A 21,039-nucleotide genomic window follows, 5' to 3' on the forward strand; every position below is an offset into this window, starting at 1 on the left:
TTCATCTGCTGCACTTTCCAAGTCATTGTGATTTATTTGTTGCTCTGTTGTTTGCATTCTTGTGTAGGTACAGTACATATGCAGGGAAGGTTTGTCTTGCTGCTGTTACAGCAGCTTTTGTATGAGAATGATGCATGTCCAAGGCCTTTAGTGTGCATTGCTATGGAAACTTCAGGGCACAGGCTTCTCATTTCCCCCTTGGCAGAATTCTTCACAGTAATTTCTCTTGTACCTGGAAGTCAGGAGTGATATTTGCTACTGAAACATCGATGGGCTGAATTTTTATGATCGTACATTTAGTAGGCATCTTGTGCAAACAGAAAGGGTTTTTTATTCCAAATACATAAAACTTCCCTGATACCTTGAGCAGTAATTTTGGGGTACTTAAGCTAATGCTGCCACTGAAAAGTCTTTTCTTTTTGATTTTATGTCCAGAGATGGACCAGATCAGGAGTCTGAATCACTTGAGAAACTTTCCTGTTTGTTCTTCATTATTATTCAGGCAGGCAGGTTCCTCAGTCTGGTTTTGCAGAGATGAGATGAAGAACAGATGATTGGAAAAGCTGAGAAGTTGCTTTTGTAATAGCTTTGTTGGCATGTGGTCATTTCAGCTTGCCCATGACAGGTAGGCTCTGCAAAGGGTAATGCTCTGCTCTGTTATCTGGAGACACCTTTGGTTCCTACTTTGGGTCTTCATTGAACAAAGCAAGTTGCAGATTCTTACTGCTCACCACAGAGGGCAAAATGAATCACCAGACTTTGCCCAAGAGTTCCTTCTGCAGGTTGGAAGGACTGTTACCCAGAAACTGCTTATCTTTTGGTGATAAGGAAGAGCTGAAGCAAGAAAACCAGTGCCTGTATTGACTGGGCGATTTTCTTGAGTGGAAATGCGCAAGAAAAAACCCCAAAAGGAGAACACAATAGGAGAACAGTGGGCAGATGGCAGAGACTCTATAGGGTGAATGTCCACAGAGACAGGTGAGCTTGGACCTGGAGGAGAAGAGCTTGACCTGCAGCTGCTGATTCAGACAGAAGAGCTACAAGTGTCTCCAGTGTATCACCATTGCTGTTGTTGTGGCAACTTTCCTTAGCTGGTTCCCATCTTCCCTAGCTGGGAATGAAGTGGATCTCTGTTCCCTTGGGAATACAGGAGTTATTCATGTTTTCCCAGAAGAGGGGAGAGTGCTGCCTGGAACGCCAGCTCTCAGTGGTGTGGAGCATTTAGCATGGTTACTGTTTGGGAGTGCTGGTGTGTCACAGTGTCTGGGCATCCCTGGAATTGTTCTGTAGGTAAAGGTCCATGGAGCAGCCTGTGCCAGGCTGGAGAGCTCGCTGCTGGGATTGTTGTGGGGACAATGCTCCCACTGTGAGCCCGGAGGGCGGTCACACAGAATATGTTATGGAACAGTGCTTGCTGTGTCTCCGCCTTGGCGGGCCTCAGCAGCCTCTGTGTTAGGAGCACTTGCCCATGAAGTTGCCAGAAATAGATGCCTAATGGCAGAGAATTTGTGAAAATTCATCTCAGTCATGTAAAGATGCAGGTTCAGAGTGAGATCTCAGGTTGCAGAGGAGGCAATTGAGGAGTCACCTCTCAGTAGCTGGATGAGAAAACAGTCCTAAGGCACTGGTGTGCTTGGTTTTGTTAAGCACTGGGGTGTAATAATTAGTTACTTGTTACTTAACTAAGTAAGAATCTGATAGCTTTATTAATAATAATTCTTACACCAGCTTCCTTACATGGATGTTGAATTTCAGGTGTGGTATTGCAAGAATCCTGAAAAATGTACTTCCTTGGGAAAACCAGTGTTGTCTTTGTATTTTGAGGAGTGTTCTGTACATGTGCTAGAGTTTGGAAATGAGTTGGGACTTCTTATAACATGGCACACAGGTGAACTACTGAAGTCAGTCTTCAAAGGAGCCTTTAGCATGGCCTTATCCAGTATTAATTTTCAGACTGAGGATGAAGAATAATATTTTCTTTGTAGATTGTCATGTTGTAACTACTGAGAATGACATCTAAAATCAGTATTTAAGTCAAAGGACAACTGTGCACAAGCTTGTTACAGCCATTTTCTGTACATAAGTTTCCATCACTTATTCCAAGATTGAACAGTTTTACAGAAATACCTTGTTAGAAGGAAGCTGGTTTCATTTTTATATGTACAATGGAAGGCTGGTTAAATGTGACCGCACCTTCTGAAAACTGTCTTTGGTGTGGATTCTGGTTTTGGCTGATGCCATTTGAGAAGAACATGGCACTGATGCTGTTTGGCTGTGAGAATATATGAACTTGCATGCTTGAAATATGCCTGTAGGAGAATCCTATTATGTGCATGTGGAATCTGCTGGGCTTGTAGAAGGTTATTTAAATTTCAGTTAAAATTACACATTGGTTTGCAAGACACTGTCATTTTCAATAATGCTAAAAATTTGGAAGTAGTCTTAATTTTTGATTCTTTCATGTGACAGCCATTTGCTTGTTACCTCTAACCCAGATTAATGTGTTAGGAAGGATTTATTTGGGATCAAGGATTTTTAGTCTCTTAACCAACTGTCCATCCAGTCAGTGGTTAGGATTTTAGGAAGCAGTTCTGGTTTCAGGTCTTGTGCAATGTTGTAGGGAAATTTAATGTTTAAAAGATGGGAGGTTTTATTACAGTGAGATTCACCCTGGCATTGTAAAATTATTCTTCAAGTTTGGTTGTGGGTTACTTGTGTTGGAAACTTTGGATGGAATCTGGACATGCCCAAGCTGCTCTCTTGGTTCGGCCTGTCACACTCTGTGTTTTGCCTTGTTCTTTTTCCATCTGCCTCAGGAAGAAGGAAAGTGTGACTGTATCTCCCTGGCCCTGTTTGCTGGAATATCAGTGAATATGAATTTCCCCAGACCATTATCCTGGTAGCAACTTTTAGGTTGTCCCGTTACAAGATCTCTGTGGGGAGTGTCAGGGAACATCACTGGTCTGTGACAAGTTTCTAATTATTCTGTTGCACTTCTCTTGTGCAGAATGGAAGGACTTCAGTTCTCATTTGTGCCTTGCACAGAATCAGCAGTTGCTGTCCTGAGCACCACTGCAGGGCTGGGATGTGCTGGATGAGTGTTTAATATGGGTTTACCTTTCTTCAGTTTCTTTCATCAAACCAGAGCTCTCAGTTTTAATACAAAAGTTATGGATTATGCATAGGGCTGATCCATGGTCCATGTATCATCTCTGTTTTATCTGTTTCATGAATCTTTCTAACATTTACAGCATTGTTTTGAATAATGTTTAAAATTATGACAAAATGGCATTTTAATTATCATAGCCTCCAGTGTTGTCACTAAGTGAAGAATTATGTAGAAAACATTGCTCATCTCAAAAGTATTTGCCAATTTGTGAAGATAAAATTTTATGAACATAAGTTAATAAAATTCAGTTCATAATCCTGGCCATGTTTAATCCATTCTGAAATTCCATTAATTTTGTTTTTCTCATAGATGTGGACTTTTCTGAGTGTTCTTTTAACAGACGAGTTCCACTATTTATTCTCAAATCCAAACAATACAAAGCTTTCCTTTCCCTTTGCTCAAGGCTGGATGAGGGAATGCTCCTCTCTGAAATCAGAGTTACAAACATCACAGAAACCTGAGTGATTGTCCTCAGGCTGTTTCCTTTGGTGGGAGTTTAGCTGTAACCAAGGCATGAAAATAATGTGCTGTGAACCAAATTGTGTATAACCTGAACATTTATATGTGCACTGGATGTAAGTGCTGAGATAATACATTCTATGTATTTGTAATTCACTGTATTGATCTTCATGGATGCTTTTTAGGCCTCTGTTCCATAGCCTGGTAACTAAAGGTCATATGTACAAAAAAAATCAGATACTTAAAGCTCAAGATTTTCTTTATGTGTTGGCCAAAATTATGAGCAAATCAGATACCTGTTTTTCACTTTTAGTGTGGAGATAATGTGGAAATTTTTCATGGTAATTAACCAAAGTAGTTTCTAATTTCTTAAAAGCTTATTGCACAAGTATATAATTTCATCTAAAAGAGGCAGTCTGTTTGTCGGTGATGTTTAATATTGAATTTCTGTAGTAGAAGATTCACATTTGTGTTTATATATTAAAAGAAAGTATTTTAAATTGTGTGTCTAGTGGTTTGGTAATTATCTCTAAATTGCTTTTGAATTGGGAACAGGATGAGTGTTTCTTTAACTGTCTCGTATCTTCAGTTTTTATTTGCTCAGTGATACTTAATTTGGAACAATCATGTAATTCAATTAACTTTGTTCCATATCCATAGCCTTGCTGAAATTAGGCTTTTTGGTTGGTTTCAGAAATATTCAGTTATGTCTTTTGTAGGATAAGACTAATGCAATTAACATCGAGTATTATTCTTGTTCTTTTCCATTACTTTAGCACAAGTCATGGAAAACCTTTTGGGAGTTGCAGAGTGACTCCCAGAGCCTCTCCTTGCCCCCTGTGCCCCTGCCAGCACAGTGGCCTCTGCTGTGTTAATGTTCATATTTCCATGCTTTAAACACAGTGTGTTACGTTAGGAAATCAATCAGGTAAAGCTGGGCTTAAGCTTCCTGCTGAAATGTCCATCAGTAATCCTGCTCTGAGTGATCTGCAGGATGGAATAGGGAAGTGACTGTGTGTGGTTTGAAAAATGCATGTTGCAGCTTGTTGTCAGGTTTGGGCTTTGGTTTTTGGGGGGTTTATTTTCTTTGGGGCTTTTTCCCCAGCTAAGTGAGCCTTAACTGCCATACTGTCACTTTGAAGATGTAAGAAATGTTATGGAAAACAGGTTACTGTTATTGACATCCAGGTTTGCAGTAGCTGCAATTGAAGCAATTTTAATGAGTTTGATGAAAAAAACTAAATCTGATGAGTTCAGAATAAATTACCACAAGGTTTCTGAATTGTCCTTTGGTGGTTGTACCGATTTTTCATGGTGCAGCCTTGAATTTAATAAGTTACTTCACAAGCTACAGGTTTTGTGTTCTAGGTGAGACAAGAACTTCAGAGGGAGCAGCTATGATTTGTCATCCAGTTTTTTATTTGTATTAAAATAAGAAAAAGAATTAGCAAATGACACTGGAGAAATGGACACTCACAATGACAAACCTGCCTTCTTTTTCCTATTTCCAGGGCATATTCCCTTGTGGATTCCAGTCAAGTGTCCACCTTCCTGATTTCCATTCTCCTCATCGTCTATGGCAGTTTCAGGTAAGAAATTTTTTTTTTTAAGGTTCTACAGAGGTTTTGTTTTTCAAGTAAAAATATTGCAAGTGACTGAATACAGTTTATGCCTTTTTGTTTCATTGTATCTTTGTCAGACATAGGCAACATAAAAAAAATTATTTGCTTCTGAGAAGGAAATGGAAAAGGAAGAAATAATAGCGAGCTGGGGTTTCTGAAAAATGTAATTGTTTGTCATGGTACAAGCACATATAAGATAACTTAAAAGTCAGTCCTTGAGGACAACTCCCTAAAATCATATTTTAGAGAGTAAAAAAGGATTGTTGAGACAGATGGAAGGTAATGTTCTCAATGGCAGAATTTTCTGTGCATTAGCCAGTGGTGGTGGATTGAGAATGTTTTCCTGTGATTTCAAACCTGTCCTTAGAACAGCAACCCCGGGTCCCACTGCTCCAGTGTCAGTAACAGCCTCACAGAGAAGTGGGAAACACTGCTAAGAACTGCTGCAGGATGAGTTTGAGTCTTCAAAAATCAAATTTGCCTCATTTTAGGAGACTTGAGTATAATGTAGAGCAAACACACTTATCCTTTTAGACTTGCATGCTGTATTATACAGTTTGTTTTACTGTAGTGGCACCTAAGGAATGAGGCTCATACTGACGTATTAAAACAATATAACCACAATATGGAAGTGGTTTTCTTTTAAACTTAAATACAGCATGTTTTTATTTCTGCTTCATGAAGAACATTGCTTCATTTCACAGCTCTGTGATAAAAGACCTTATACTCACTACAGAGTTTCTGAACTGCTGTGAGTATTCCTGAAATAGATGATAGCTGTGCTCATCCGTATGATGTCAGCTGCAGCTGTTTTAGGATAAGAGGTTTTATATCACTACTGTAAGTTAATAAAGGCATGTAATGAAAGAGCCAATTTTTTTGCAAGAGCTGTCTGTTGTTGTTAGCAAGTGTTAGGTAACAGCACTGCTGGTGAAATTAAAATAGAAGGCTTTGGGAAAACAATCTAGAGATGATCGGAATAAAAAAGTAATCAGAGCTTGTATTTTTTTTTTTCTTCAAGTTTTTAGTCAGATTAGCATATAGTTGAGGGACTAATTAAATTTTTAACTATTTGAATTTATGAAATAGTGTAAAAAGGAACTGTGCATCTGGCTGCAAGAAGCCATAGCGTTTATTAGAATTCAATTATGAAAATGTAGTGCAGTATAAAACAGCAGGAGTGTGTGAACTTAAATTGCTTGTCTTTCTTGGAGCTCCTTGCCCTTCAAAATTTTCCCCTGCTGTTTGCCATCCTATTCCTATTGATACCTACAGATACTCTTAGCACTTTGTCCTATAGTTTACATTTAAAACTACTCACCTAACAAGGACTGCTAACTCCAGAGCAATGTGACTCACTGGATGGAGTAGTGGGATGGTGATGGACACAAATCCATTGAGGAAAGGTCCTCTTTTAGTCTTTTGCCTTCGTGTGTATCCTGAAGTGAGTTACAGACCAAAATAGGGTCCCAGAGTTTTAAAATTACTTTCCTAAAAATTCTATATGTGGTTTCTTTAGAAAGTGTCTGACCTGAAACCCACAGTTGTGCTGGTGGCTTGGATGAACTCTGATTGTTTTTGATCAGTGAGCGAGGTCAAAAGCAGTTTTTTACAGAAAATTCTGCAGTGGTGTTAACAAAGTGGTCTGAAATACAGTAAGTTATTTAAGAAATTGAAATGGGGTATTAAGTTACAAAATGATATTAATCTGGAAATTCTTAAAGTAGTGAAATGAAAACTTCTGGCAAAGTAGATGAATTTTCTTAGAAAACTGATGTGCTGGAAAGATAAAAGTTACAGCTTAGGCTGCTCATTCTCATCTGTCAGCAGTGGTGTGTTCATCTGGAGTTGAGGGCTGGTCTCCTGCAGAGCTGTTGTAAGACAAAAAGATAATAATAGCACTCCTTATTTAACCTTTGTGTTGCAGAAGGTGGCTTTGGTTTCTGATTTTCAACTGAAAAGAAGGAGGTAGAGTTATTGTAGTGCTCCTGGCAAATGGCTGAAACAGAAGTGCAGTAATAGGATCAGAAAGAATTGGGTGGGTGAGTTACTAGGATAAAATCCTCGTGTGGTGGATCTAACCTAAGGGGAACAAAGGAAAGCCTCGGTCCACTGTCCTTATTAATAGAAGTAGCATTTGTCCAAAACAAATGAAAGAATCTCAAACCTCCAGTATGCTCAGAAGAATGTCTGATAAATCGTGGGTAAAGCCCAGAAGCAGAACAAAGTGCAATGACAGAGTTCCCCTTCTCTGACCGTGCATGAACGAGCATTTCCTGCCCACATTTGGGCCGGGTCAGGAGTTTTAGCTCCCAGCCCTTGTGAACTCTCTCATGTGCATTCTGACTGCTCTCAGCCCTTGAGCTTGACATACTTTTATTATTGGCTGCCAAAGGGGCAAGTCTAATCCTTTAAACCATTACGAGCTGTAAACTGGAGCATGCAGTTGATGTGTGAGTTGTGGATTTTTAAAGAGGTCAGCTCAGCTTGGAACAGGTTGTCTCCAAGGGCAGGACAGCCACCTGTTCTTGTCCAAATGCTTCTCTGTGACTTAAATGTTGGGGTTACTTTGCAGGTAGCAGCTAAATCTTTCTCTATCCTATCACATCCCCAGACATGGGCTCTCAGCTTATGTAAAGCCAGGTTTAACCCAGAATCTACCTGTTCCAATACCTGCTTTTGAGCCAAACCAAGAAATGTGGGATGACCCTGGGGCCTTCTGTCCCCTGGGGCTTTGGGTATCCAAAATGTGAGTGTGAGTAGAAAGTAGCTCACACTGTGAACCCAGAGCCATGTGAACCTGGTGTGCTGAGGGTTGGCTTTCCAGCCTGGCATTCCCCTGCTCCCAGAGCTCTCAGATGGGTGACTGTTCTTACTGGTAAAGCCAGAAGGAACTTCTCAATAAATTTCATCTGTCTATAGATAGATCCTTGCACTCCTGTTTTCTCCATTGTTTATAAGAACATCTCGTGCAGGATTTTCCTGAGGCATTTCTGCAGTGGAGTGATCCATGGTTGAATCTGAACTTTGCAGGCAGTGCCCTGCCAGCAGCTTACTCATTCCTCTGGCCTCAGTGTAACCCTCCCAAGGGGCTCCCTGTGGGAGGGTGACTCCTGCTTTGAAACCCTGCGCTGGAAATGCAACCAGCTGGAGCTCTGAGGACCCACAGAGGAAACAATGGAGCAGTTCAGTGCCCCAGGGGAGATGCTGACTCAACATTCCCTTTGGGAGCCCAGGAGAAACTTGAACAAAACAGCAAATGTTTCCCAGCTGGCCAGTTCTCTACAGCCCAGTCGTTTTGAGTTTATCTTGTTTTACAGTATGATTTTGAATGTTCTTGAAAGGTGTTTTAGTGATCACTTTTCATTTTTTTTATTATGTTAGTGATAATTTGTAGCAGAGGGAAGAGCCAAATCATAAAACAGTTGGAGATTATTCAGAGGTTGGCTTGGAAGAGCAGCTGTGTTGTTAAGTGAAAGTAATTTCCTAGTTTATGCTTACTTTGGAGGCAGGGATATTTATAGGTAATAATAATTGCTGACACTATGGCAGTGAAAGGAGAGGGGCTGAGGTTGTTTATGAGCAGTATATCTAATAGGTTTTATTTCCAGTTTTCTCTGCTGATAGCAATCCCTTAAGTTATGAGTTGCCTGATGCCAAAGGGAGAATGATGGTGTGAGGTTCTTGCTAAACTGTGCTAATTCAGAGGGGAACAAAAGACTGCACTGAGAAAAGAATTATCTTGTTTTCCTGAATCTTGGACCAAGTCCTAGAGGACTGTCAGCCTCCTCCTAGATTTTTATAGCTTGAGAGGAAAATTACAAAGTTACAATGCATAATGGGGAAAAGGGAGTGTGAGTGAAGGATGGAGGCCCTCCAAACAAAGGGCAGAGCAGAGAGATCTTTAGAAGAACAAGCAAAGAACAACAGATTAATTTGTTAGAGTTTTAGTGTTCTCCATGGCCTCTTTGTATTTTCCATAACTCTTTAGCTGATGATCCATGATCTGTGTAGAAGCACTGTGGGTCTGAGGTGGAAGCCTCCTCGTGTTTTGCCTGAGACCAAAAGCTGTTTTAGTCTCATAACTCTGTTGGGGAGCACTTGCTTAATAGAAGCAAAGGAAACAAACCAGTTCTGTGCTGGAAGAGCCTTTTTATTGGTTTTGTTTTATGGAGTGAAGCTGCTCAACCCCTCTGTCTTTAATACACCACATGTATTTTGATCCTATAGACCTGATTGTGTGTAATTCCAAGTTCTGGGACTGCAGCACAGACTTGCTCACCTGTGCATTGCAGCTGATGATCAGTGCACTGCAATAAAATATCTGTGACACCTCTAGAATGGTTTAGAAGTTGGTGGTGCATTTGTTACTGGTCTGATAAAGGAATAAAATTTGTTTACTTTGTGTAACTCAGTTAAGCTAAACTTGAAAAGTTTAATGCCTGTTGACCTGGAGGTTTTATTGAAATACTTGGATGCTGCTGTAAGCTGAAGACAGGAGCTGTACAAGAGGAGATGCACAGTGCTTCTGGTGGTTCTCTGTAGCTTGTTTGAATAAATCAATATGCGGCTAAATTGTGGATACCACACATGGATCAGAATGAGAAAGTGTCATGGTAAACTTGATTGCTGCACGTTGAATTTAACAATAGAAATTATTACTGGTCAAAGCAGACCGTAAGTGAAATTTCCCCTTTTCAGAAAGTTATGCCAAATGTATCAGAATATAATTTGGAAGTTGTATCAAAATGAAGGACTGTGGCAAAAGGGGTAGAATACTAAATTGGAACTTTTGTGCTAAATTGGAACTTTTTAAAGGGTTTATATCAACATGAAACAATTAATCAGTAACAGCTGAGCTGGGTACTCAGGGGAGTGTTGTCAGCCTCTGTGGATTAATAAAAGTGCATCAATTTGTACTATTTATTTAGAGCTTCCTCTAGTCATCTGTTCTGTGTGCATGTCTGGTTATTTTCTAGGCTTTGCTGAATTTTTTTTCAGTGAAGTAAGACCTTACATTAAGCAAATACTTAAAAGTTAGTTCAGGTCATTCATTACAACATTGCGAGGAAGGAAATACTATTGTCTTAAAAATGAAACCTGATAGTGAAATTTCAATGAAAAGGAACAAAAATGAGAGCTTGGAAAGAGTTCAAATTCACAAGAGAATTGAAATGTTTATTGTGCTTCCATCATGTTCTACACTTCCCAGAAATCAGGTAACAACAAACAGCAGCACAGATCTTCAACACTCCCCAGTGTAGACACTGTGGTGACTGATCTCACTGTCACAATCTGGGATGTGGGGCCTCATTAAGAGCTGAGCACTTCAGTTATTTTAATTTCCCACTCTGTCTGGTGTTGCTTCTAATAACCAGCATTACAGGGCTTTTCCAGGGGGAGGGTGCTGTGGCAGTGGGAATGAGCCTAACCAGGAGTTTAGAACTCACCTGTCACATTTGCTTTGTTCCCTGCAGGTCTCTGAACATGGACTTTGAGAACCAAGACAAAGAGAAGGACAACAGCAGCACTGCTGGGTCTTTTAATGGCAACAGCACCAATAACAGTAAGGGTCAGCTTTACTCCTTACCCTTTTTGCTTCACCTCAGTGCTGCACCTCCTGCTTCAGCTGTGTGTGAGCTGCTGCCTTGCCGATTCACCTGTCCCCAGGCTGTGTCTGGGCACTCCCCACCTCACTGAGCTCTGACACTGCTCTCCATGTCTGGGTCATGCCCCTGCCAGCTGAATTTAAAACATCAGCATTTCCATAATGCACAGACATTGCATGTGGCACAGTTTGTCAGGTTTGACTGCAAATGGGAACAGCTTTACTTTAAAAAAACCACCCCACAATTAGGAGTGTAATTCCTTTTTTGTCTGGAGCTCATTGCTTGGCCTGTTGGCCAGTCTGTAAGCAGGGAGAGATTGGAGGTGTGCTGACAAGTCCCTAAGGAGGATTCACCTTATCAGTAAAGAAACCGAAGTAGAGAGTTCACATGGCTCTGGGCAGCTCATTTATAATACACAACAAAATATGTGTCTGCACACTGTCTATTCAGAGTGGGATTAACATGTCAGCTCCTGTGTGGTGACTGTGCCTTCTGTAATCTATAAATAGATTCCAGGCAGCTTGGCCATCTGACAGGCACAGTTTTGCAGGTAAAAATATGGAACCAATCAGTTAAGTGTCCACATTGTTTTGTAAATTCATACATGAGTTTAACTTAAGGCAATTTATATTGCCATATTTTGAGAAAAGGCTCTAGAGTGAAATAATTTTCCAGAGTATAGAAGACAGGAGTGAGAAGCCCTGTGCATGAACCCCTTTTCTTGTTGTGTTTAAAGCAAGAAGTATAGCTTTAAAATGGTAAATGAAATAACACATGTTGTGTGTGTCTCTTGCTGGTTTTGCCTTTTTTTAATGTAGACTCCTTGAATTTAAATAGTTGTCAGAGCACTGCTTCTGTTGGCAGCACAGAGCAAAGAGGTTGCTGTGCTTGGTGATACAGCAATGAGCAGTTGAGGCTTTTGGCATCTGGGAAGGAAGAGGAGACAGTCTGGGGCTGGGGAATAAGCACATTAAGGGGATTAGCTGTCAAAATGATCAGAAATGAAATTAAGAACTCGGACACTTAATGCTGCTGACACTAATTCCCAGATTCCAAGGTGGTGTGGAGAGTATAATTTCTGGGTTTTTGTTGTGTTGGGTTTTTTCCTGGGGAAGTTGTAGGGTATGTGAATAAATGTGCTTTCTCAGAGCAGGACGAATTAGATCTAAGTCACAGAATAGAACTTTGATATCTTCATGCTGCCATCACTGGACTATCTACATTGCACTTGACCTTAATGTACCAGACCTCAGCAGTGTAGAAATACCAAGTGACTGAGTTCTTCTGCTTTTTATTTTTAAAATTTATTGTGCTAGTTATGTTTAAAAGTAATAGATCACAACGTGAACTAGTAAGTGACATGAGCATGTGCAAGTGTCATGACTTCCATGCTTTTTGTTCAGCTTTTCTTTTATGAAAATGATTGAATATTTATAACACATACCAAGTTGTAGTGAGTGTATTCCATGTGTGTTTGAAGTTTATAAACATAATCAGATACATTGGCAACTGAGTTGTACAGGTACCCTGTTATTTATATGACTTGCCACTCTTGACAGGAAAAAATAAAATGAGACACATTTTCACACAGAAACACAGACACACAATCTGTGTATATGTTTACAGCCAAAACTATCACACTTGGGTTTGTCTCACAGTCCTAAAAGTTTATCCTTCAAATCCTGGGATTGGTAAAACCTCCTTCATACAGAAGTGTTTAATTGTTTTGGGATAACACAGTTGAGGTCAAGCTGGTTTTACATCTCTTCTAGGTCTTAGTCTTGTATTATTTTCCATTGGTCACTTACCAAGTGACTACTTCAAATGTTCCCTATTGTTACTTTAGTGCTCCACAAGTAGAAGTGTGTCTCGTATTTTTAATTGGTTTACTGCTTGTGGCTTCTTTCCCCCCCAGAGATCAAATGTAAATAAAGCTACAGAGTCTGGTTAAGTCTTGGAATTTGTGGGGTTAGGTGAAAACTCAGAAATACAGTAAAAGTTGTCCTCTCCCATGATTAACATCCCTGGTATTCACACTGCATGGGTGAGGTGAGGGAAATACTAAGAATAAAACAATTCAGGATCTCTGCTCTGTTTAAAATTACTGCCAGCTATGAAATGTGAGCCTGAATTCATGTTGGTTTTTAGCAAAAAGGCAATTACAGTGCACTTCACTGACCTGGTGGTTTCATAAACAGGTAAATGACTTGGGGTATTTTTTGAAAACTGCCCTTTATTGTTAGGCTTGATACTATCTCATTATTGCAGGCTGTGATGAAATTTAAGAGCTTGGTGGCCTTCACCCAAGTGGAATTTGAAGCTGTGGCACTCTTTGCATGCGCTGGGTCAGCCTAACACTGGTCAGGCTTTTCACCTTGTGTTCAGAGATTAAATAAACCTTATATATGCTCTGTTCAACACATTTAATGTGTTCATAAAGTGTCTCAGTGTAAAGTGATTCTAATCCCTAAATAATGTTCATTTTCATAACTTGTCATTATTTCTGTCTATGGCATGAGGTGAAGCTGAACTTTCAGTTCCTGTGTTTCTCACATGGGGCTGTTGCAGGGCCCACTCAGAGTGTTCCTGCACAGGCAGCTGTGCTGGGCTCAGGGGGCACCAAGTCAGTGCAATGTGCTGCCACAGCCTTGCCCTGTGCTGGCAGGGCCCATGTCCCTGTGTGCCACCAAACAGCAGCCCAGTGCCCCTGTGTGCCACCAAACAGCAGCCCAGTGCCCTGTGTGCCACCAAACAGCAGCCCGGTGCCCTGTGTGCCACCAAACCCCAGCTCAGTGTCCCCTCCCTCTCTCCTGCAGGTATTCAAACCATCGATTCCACCCAGGCGTTGTTCCTGCCCATCGGAGCCTCCGTGTCTCTCCTAGTTATGTTCTTCTTCTTCGACTCAGTTCAAGTTGTCTTTACAATATGCACAGCAGGTGACTAAGTTTTCTTCTCTTTGTAAGACTTGGAATAGAATAGAAAGTGTTGATATGATTAGATATTGTTTGTAACAATTATGATACGTGTCAGAGTACATTAAAAAAAGCATCGTCAAGTTTCACAGTTGTATTTTCATGTCTGTGTAGCTATAAATAAAGTGACAGGTATTATTTGAGAAGTATTTTCCACTTAGAGATGTGCTCAACCTACTGAACTATAAATTGCCAGAGGTCTAAACATGCCCAGATGTGTTAGTTTGCATGAAGTTTGCTTGTTTATAGAGCTCAGAACTGTACATGGTATTTCATAATTCAAGTACTTCATGGGAAATATCTTTGGGGATCTTGTCCAGAGACTTCCTTCCTACTTTAATTTTGATTTTGCTTTCATGCAATTTTTCTATTTCTGGTCTTACTAGCATTTGAATATTAGTCTTATGCACTGCTTGAATTTAGAACAAAATTGAAGCTTACCTGCAAATAAATTGCAGATCCTCCAGTCCTGTTTAGCATTTACATTTTGTCTTTTAAATAAATGCCAGGGCATTGCTTTCTGGAAAATTTTGGCCTTTTGATCTTTTTGCATTTCTTCAAGAGACCAGCTGCTATTGAGAGTTGTAAGATTCTTCCTACTGTTCCAGATACACAGCAGCTTCTAAAAATTGTACTCAGTCCACATACTGAGTCTGTGAAGATTTTTAAACTCCTAAATACCTCTCATCTTCTACTTCACTGCAGGCTTTGCCCTTATGGTTTAATTACTGGGCTGTGCCAACCTCTTAAAGAGGGCTGATGTTGATGGGTGAAATCTAAATCTCTAGTCTTGAGACTCCTGTCTAATTCTACCTCCTGCAGGCCTGTTGAATTCTGCTTTTATAACTTTGACCTATGACACATATGTTCTTTCCTATTAAAAAAAAATACTTCAGATAGATTCTAGTATATGCCAGATATCAGGGAGATACATCCACATAAATATATAATATATTAAAAGGAAAGATTTATGACAAGAGAGTAAGTTTAATTTGTTTGGGTTCTTGGTCCATTTATTTTTAAAATGACCTTGGGATTTATAAATTTATTTGTGTGTAACTGTGTCCTTTGCGGCTTGTTGCAGTTCTCAGGGGACTGGGGGTGAGTGCTCTTGGGTATCTTTATTCTTGAACCTGGTTTTATGGTGTATTTGTGCTTTTCCTTGGGCTTGCATCAGAGGCTGTCATCAAGCCCAGAACCTCTGCAGTGCAAAGCTTCCTCAGAGGCTGTGCAGCAGGATGGGGACCCTGCTGGAGCTGCAGTCCTGGGGCTGTGGAGCTTGGTGCCTCTGTCCCTTGGGGGGGACAGACCAGGCTCAGGTCATGCTCTTGTAGCTGGTAGGGGCTGATGTGGGGGACTGCTAAATTACAGCTGATGTCTGGTTTCTTAAACCCCTCTCAAATCTTCCTCCCACAGAGATTTGCCTTTCAGGGAAGAGTCAGGAGCAAGCCTAGGTGCAGCAAGCAGCCAAGGCCAGGACCCAGTGCTCGGCGGAGGGCAGAGCCCAGAGCTGGCATTGCCTGCAGACAGGAGCTAAGCCAGGGGATTCCCCACTGAATCATCGGGATTGAGGCTTGGGGCTGGAGGCCTCCACAGTCAGGAGCTCGCTGGAAGCAGCTCCTCGTGGGCTCTGCTTTGGGATCATTGCAGTTTAACTCCCACAATGAACCAGCCCGGCCCCGGGGCAGGCGGTGCAGGGTTCCCTGCTGGCCAGAACTGCATGGGAGGAAAGGGGAGGAGAGATTCCAGGGGCAAAGGGGGCTGAGCCTGTGCTGGTGGAAGCAGGACTTGGGGCAGCAGGGGCACAGGGATTTGGGCAGTGTTCTTTGCCAAGTACCTCCAGAGAAGTTCTGAGTTCAGTTTGTGCAGTTTCCACACTGTTCCTCCTTTCCCCACCGCTTCTGGTTTTCTTCCCCACTCTGAAATATTGATAGAACTGTGAGTTTCTGTGGTGCTGTTTGTATGCAGACACTTCTTTAATTTTCTTTTTAGATCATTTGAGTTCTCTTTGTTTTGTTTCAAATCTTCCTCCCACCAGAAGGAAAGATGTGGTTTGACAAAACAAATTTTTCTCCAGTTGACTTAAACTGTGTAGAAAATTGCTTAAACTGTAAGAGAGTGTTTGATTCTTTATCTTCATTATCTTCATTTGAGAAGAGAAGAACAATCCCTTTTAAAAACCAGCAACAAAAAATATAAAAGGAATAAGTAGAGGACAGCACAACGATCTGAATTGCAGCATGCAAGGATTTCCAAGTGACTTCCATTTTCACTGCAGTCTGTTCTTGCTGCACAGTTTTGGATGTGAGCTGCTGACATGTCTGTGTCTCCACGCCCTCATGCTCCAGCCTTTTAAACAGGCCTTTAAAAAAGCTGGAAGGAAAAATGATTATAGCTACCAGCAGTTACTAAACATTTTTACAAATGTGTGGGTGGGATAAGTATGCTGCTTGAAAATGTTTATGGAAATAGTCTGTTTGGATATTTATGTATTTTCAACATTCTGTTTTCAAAAACTTTTAAGTACTTTGTATTTTTAAAAAAAGTGAGATTGTAGCTACTGGCTATAAGTTATTTGAAGTTGTACTGTGTTTTAGTAATGAATAAAGAGTTTTGAGTGAGATGGGGGAAAAAATTACTATCTGAGTTGAAAAGTGGAAAAAACCCTTTATTATGCTGAGTTAGTCTGTGTTGTATGTTGAAAAATTTAAGAAAAAAGAAAATCTCACAACCAGTTTGTACTAGATTTTTTTTTTTTACTCAGAATATGTGAAAACTGTTTTTCTTGCTGACATGATCATGAATAGATTTAAGACTTTTTTTAAGGTTTGGGGATGGGGTGTTGCATTCCTTTGAGAGCTTTCATTTTATTTTAGTTTGAAAGCTCACTGTTGTGCAGAAAACCTCAGAGCTTTGAGCTGCTCATGCTGGAATAATGCTGAGCATATGATAATAGGACATTGTTGCAAGAGCTTTTTCAAATTGGAGAAGCCTGTTTGTGTACTGTAGAAATTAGGTCTGAATGTCCTAATATTACCTTTTCTTCTTTTCATAGTCCTTGCAACAATAGCTTTTGCTTTCCTTCTGCTCCCGATGTGCCAGTACTTGACACGGCCTTGCTCACCTCAAAACAAGTAAGGACTTGAGCAATCCTTTGCTCCTCTTCTTGTGTGTTGTATTTCTTTCTTTTAATGAGAGTTCTTTAATAAGCATTAACCTCAGGGCTGATGTTTGTGCATATTTTTTGTGCCAACATCATGTTCCCACTTTCAAAGTAGGAAGCACAGTTTCTACAAGTCACTGACACTTGCCAGCCTGGGAAATGCAATACCATTACAAGGAACTGGATTTCCCAACAGTGATTTTTAATAAGTTTGGCTTGTTTTGGCTGGGATTTTAGAGTTTGGGATTTGGCACTGGATTTTAATGTTTGTTAACGTTGGACTCTGGATTTTATTACTGGCTCTTTTGAAGAGTGTAGTTAAACCAATGGAAATTACAGTTGTTAATGTCATGTTTTGAAACTAATTTTATTTTTAACCTTGTGATTGGAGTTCATGTTGCTAAAAGCACTATCTTAGGTGGTGCTAGGAATGGTGGCAATTTCAAGAGAGGTGCCAAGATTTACAGGGTTTTTTCCATCTCTGCAGTTCATGCTTTACACACAGTTATTTGAATGTGAGGCGACTTTTTATTTTGTTGCTGTTTTGGTACCTATTTGTGGCAAAGGAACTTCCCTTCAGTTGTTCTTGGCATCTTTCATCAGCAGTTGAGCCTTGTTCCAACAGTGTCCATTTTCTGTTCTTTAAATGGAAGCACAAAGTCTTCCAGCTGATGTTTGTGTGTTGTTCTAGGATTTCCTTTGGCTGCTGTGGGCGTTTCACTGCTGCTGAGTTGCTCTCATTTTCTCTGTCTGTGATGCTTGTCCTTATCTGGGTCCTGACTGGCCACTGGCTCCTAATGGATGGTGAGTATGTGAGTTAAGGGGTTTTACTACTGGTTTGTGCCTGTTCTGACACATCCTTTGCCTGGTGAGGATGGATGATACTTGCTAATATTAATGGCTTGGCTGCTGGCCTGTGTGACAGACTCTCTGAAGAGCCACTGCCAGGAACATGCCAGGGGAGTGCTTGGAACACTTGTTTTTCTGGTTTGTAAAAGCTTCCAAGGAAGTGCCAGAACACTCATGAAAGATATTCTGCACCTCTGTGGTGTAGAGTAAATGCCAGATTGAGATAAAGATGTGTGGAGACAGTGGTTGTTTATGATTCATAGCTTGATCCTAAAAATCTGGTTCATTTTTGCTGTACATCTTGTTTATTGGTTCTGATGCTGAAGTAATTTGTTGTGAGGCAGCTCACAGTAGCTGGTTGTCTTTGATCTCTGTGATGCTTTACCTTGTGTGGTGAGATGGGCAAAACTGGCAGTCAGCCAGCTGGCTTGAGGCTGTGATTTATTAGGTTATTTTCATGGTGGTTGACCTGAATTCAGAGCTTACTGTTCCAAAAAGGAGCCTTCGTCCTTCCCTCCTGCCTTCCAGATCTCTTGTGCTACCTCTGGCACTCATTTAATCACATGGTAAACTGATGCAGCTCACTAGAATGGCAGCATACTTGGGTTTTGCCAGCAGATTTTTCTGCTGCTGCAGGGAGATGAATTGGATTATTGTGTAGTCAGGTATGTGCTAAATTTGGCAGAAGTGGCAGCATGATGGGATCTGAGGGGATGGAGAGGATGTAATAGCAAAGGCATGAAGGGGTAGCCAGGAGCAGGACCTCTGCTTGTCAGGCAGCTAAATTGGCTTAGGACATGTAATGGCACCCTGAGGTTGGGATTGCTTGAAGAAAAATAACTGCAACAACATTACCTACCCTTGAAATTGTTACAGTAGAAAACATTCATCCCATCAGCTTCCAGCACACTCCTCCTAAATGAGGCAGCAGCAGCAGCACACCCTTAGCACCGAAACCTCTCCTGGCACCATCATTCTTTCTTTTGTATTTGGGCACTGTGCTTCATTCATGGTGTGAACTGCTTTAAAAGTTCCACCTCTTGAATGGAAGGGAAATACCTTTTAAAATAGCAGATGGTAAATGAAAAAATGCAGACAAAGTCTGTTTTGTGATAAGCAGAGCAGCCCACCATGAAATCAAGGGACATTTGATCTGCAGTAGCTGCAAAGCTAAAAGGAATGTCAAGTGTGGATTTTGGCAGAATCTGAAGAGTTGTCTACACTGAGGTATCAGCAGAAGCATTTAGTTAAAAATAGTTATTTTTGTGATTGTTTCAGTCTGATATGGTGGACTTTGCAGTAATTCATCTACAGAGCTCTGAGCTGCTGGTGCAAAGTGGTGTCTGCCTTTTATTTCTCTTCGAGGTTTTTTATGATTTACTGAATTGTGTTGCTGCTGTCTCACTTGGAATTATTTTATGCAGTTTATTAAGGGAGCTTGAACTGTATAGGTGATCCTCCTGTCATTTGTTCAGATCCAATTAAATCAGTGTTTGCCAGTGACACTAAACAGGGAATGGCTTCTGTTGGCCTTTGTCAGGAAAACAGCCGGGAGCTTTAGTCCTCATCCTGTGCTGCTGCATGTGGGATCCCATCATCTCTGCCTTCCCTGCGGCTGAGCCCTGGAGACGCCAGAGGCTCCGGCCCGGCCCGGGGGTCCCGTGTTCGGCCGTGGGCAGAGGAGGCACCAGACGCTGTGGAGGTGCTGCTCCTGCCCGGCCGGGCGGGGCTGGGACGGGCCGGGTGTTCCTTCTGAGCTGCAGCACATGGAGAGCTCCGGGCGCTCGCTCCGAGCTGTGCAGTCGGCTCTGTCAGTGCGGAAGAGCTTTGCTGCTCGAGAGCTGAGGAGAACATGGGAAATGATTCTTGGTAATTGCCGGTCCTTACGAAATCGAGGTGTGGCGGTTCCTGCTGGAACAGCTCTCAGTGCCCAAATCCTGCCCTGCCCCTGCCTGCACAGCCTGTGGCTGAAGTGCTTCTAAAAGCAGGGATGTGTTACAGGACACAGTGAGCCTCTGGTGGCAGTGAGGGGTTGTTCTGGCATGTGATGATGCACCTCTATAGGTATTGAAATGTTAATTTCTCAGAGGTGATTGTTGGATGACAGAATCACAAGGATAGTCACTGTGCCCTGGTGAAGCCTGGTTAAAATAAAAGCTTTCCTAAACAGTGGACAGAGCTGGAATGCTGTAGATGTGTGGAATATCTGTAGCTACAGAGTGAACTGCATGGTCATGGATACCCCAGGAGCTGCTGCAGCAATTGGGCCTGTGTTCATATTCCCTCTTTTAAAATACACTTTGATCAGATCAGAGCTTCACCTGGTGGCCTGTGGGGGAACTTAAATCTCCCCAGCTTACGCAGTGCTTTGTAAACCAGACCCTGCACCAGCAGCTGCTTAGAGCTTTCACTTGCTCTGGATGCAGGAGAGCTGGAAAGCTGCTGAGGGTCTAATCACATATGCAAGAATATTCTTAATCCTCAGAATATCTATGTTCCATAAAGAGTGTGTTTGCAGCGACTCTGGAGTTAATTTGTTCTGTTAATTGGTGGTTAACTCTTCCAGTGTTTCCTTATTCAGCCTTGTTAACCCATTGCCCAGCAATTCCAAACCAGAGCTGCTGGCTGTGTGGCTGCTCTACCTCTTTCTGACTTCCTCTCATCTTTGGCTATTTTTTAAAATGATTTGAAGTATATTTCGGTGAAGATCTGCCTTACATAGTTTGTCAACACTATGCATGAGCTTGAATAGGAAAGCTGGTTTCTATTTAGAGAAGTCCATTGCCTGCACTTTGGCCCATATTACTTGTACTTGCTCTGGGGCATTCCTGCTTGTTTTTAAATTTTACCGGTGTTTCTTAAAGCATCTGCAAAACTGGGTAATTGTTAGCATATGTATTTCACTGCCAGCTGAAGGATTTTTTCCATCTTCTTTTCTACACAGTATTTGCTTAGTTTGATGTCTTGTGCCTGTGCCTGTGTTAATTTCAGTGAGAGAGAAATGGAGTGTGTGAACAATAGATAAAACTCATCCTGGTTACGGTACTTCCATTTCTCATTAATTATAACCTGGAAATCCTCTCCTAAATATAGCTTTACTTGAGCTATTATTAACACTGGCTTTAGAGAAACCTCTTTGATTTAAAACAGTCTGTTCCCTTGTATTTGCTCTTCTGCTGAGAGAGTCTGTAACTCA

At 41.3% G+C, this 21,039-nt stretch overlaps 1 protein-coding gene across 4 annotated transcripts in view; it reads left to right on the plus strand.

Moving 5' to 3' along the window:
- The window catches only part of SPPL3 (signal peptide peptidase like 3), a 68,743-nt gene that overhangs the window by 39,204 nt on the left and 8,500 nt on the right, over positions 1–21,039 (plus strand). For 3 of the 4 annotated variants that reach the window (XM_083874147.1, XM_083874146.1, XM_083874144.1), the window contains exons 2-6: positions 5,140–5,217; positions 10,728–10,822; positions 13,676–13,795; positions 16,887–16,965; positions 17,686–17,798. In XM_083874147.1, the coding sequence (XP_083730273.1) occupies positions 10,738–10,822; positions 13,676–13,795; positions 16,887–16,965; positions 17,686–17,798 (397 nt within the window). In that variant the 5' untranslated portion in view covers positions 5,140–5,217; positions 10,728–10,737. The remainder of the gene's footprint in view (positions 1–5,139; positions 5,218–10,727; positions 10,823–13,675; positions 13,796–16,886; positions 16,966–17,685; positions 17,799–21,039) is intronic. The other variant, XM_083874145.1, reaches the window with a different exon arrangement.

The sequence above is a fragment of the Zosterops lateralis genome (genome assembly GCF_965231275.1).
Source record: "Zosterops lateralis genome assembly, chromosome: 17".
Lineage (NCBI taxonomy): Eukaryota > Metazoa > Chordata > Aves > Passeriformes > Zosteropidae > Zosterops > Zosterops lateralis.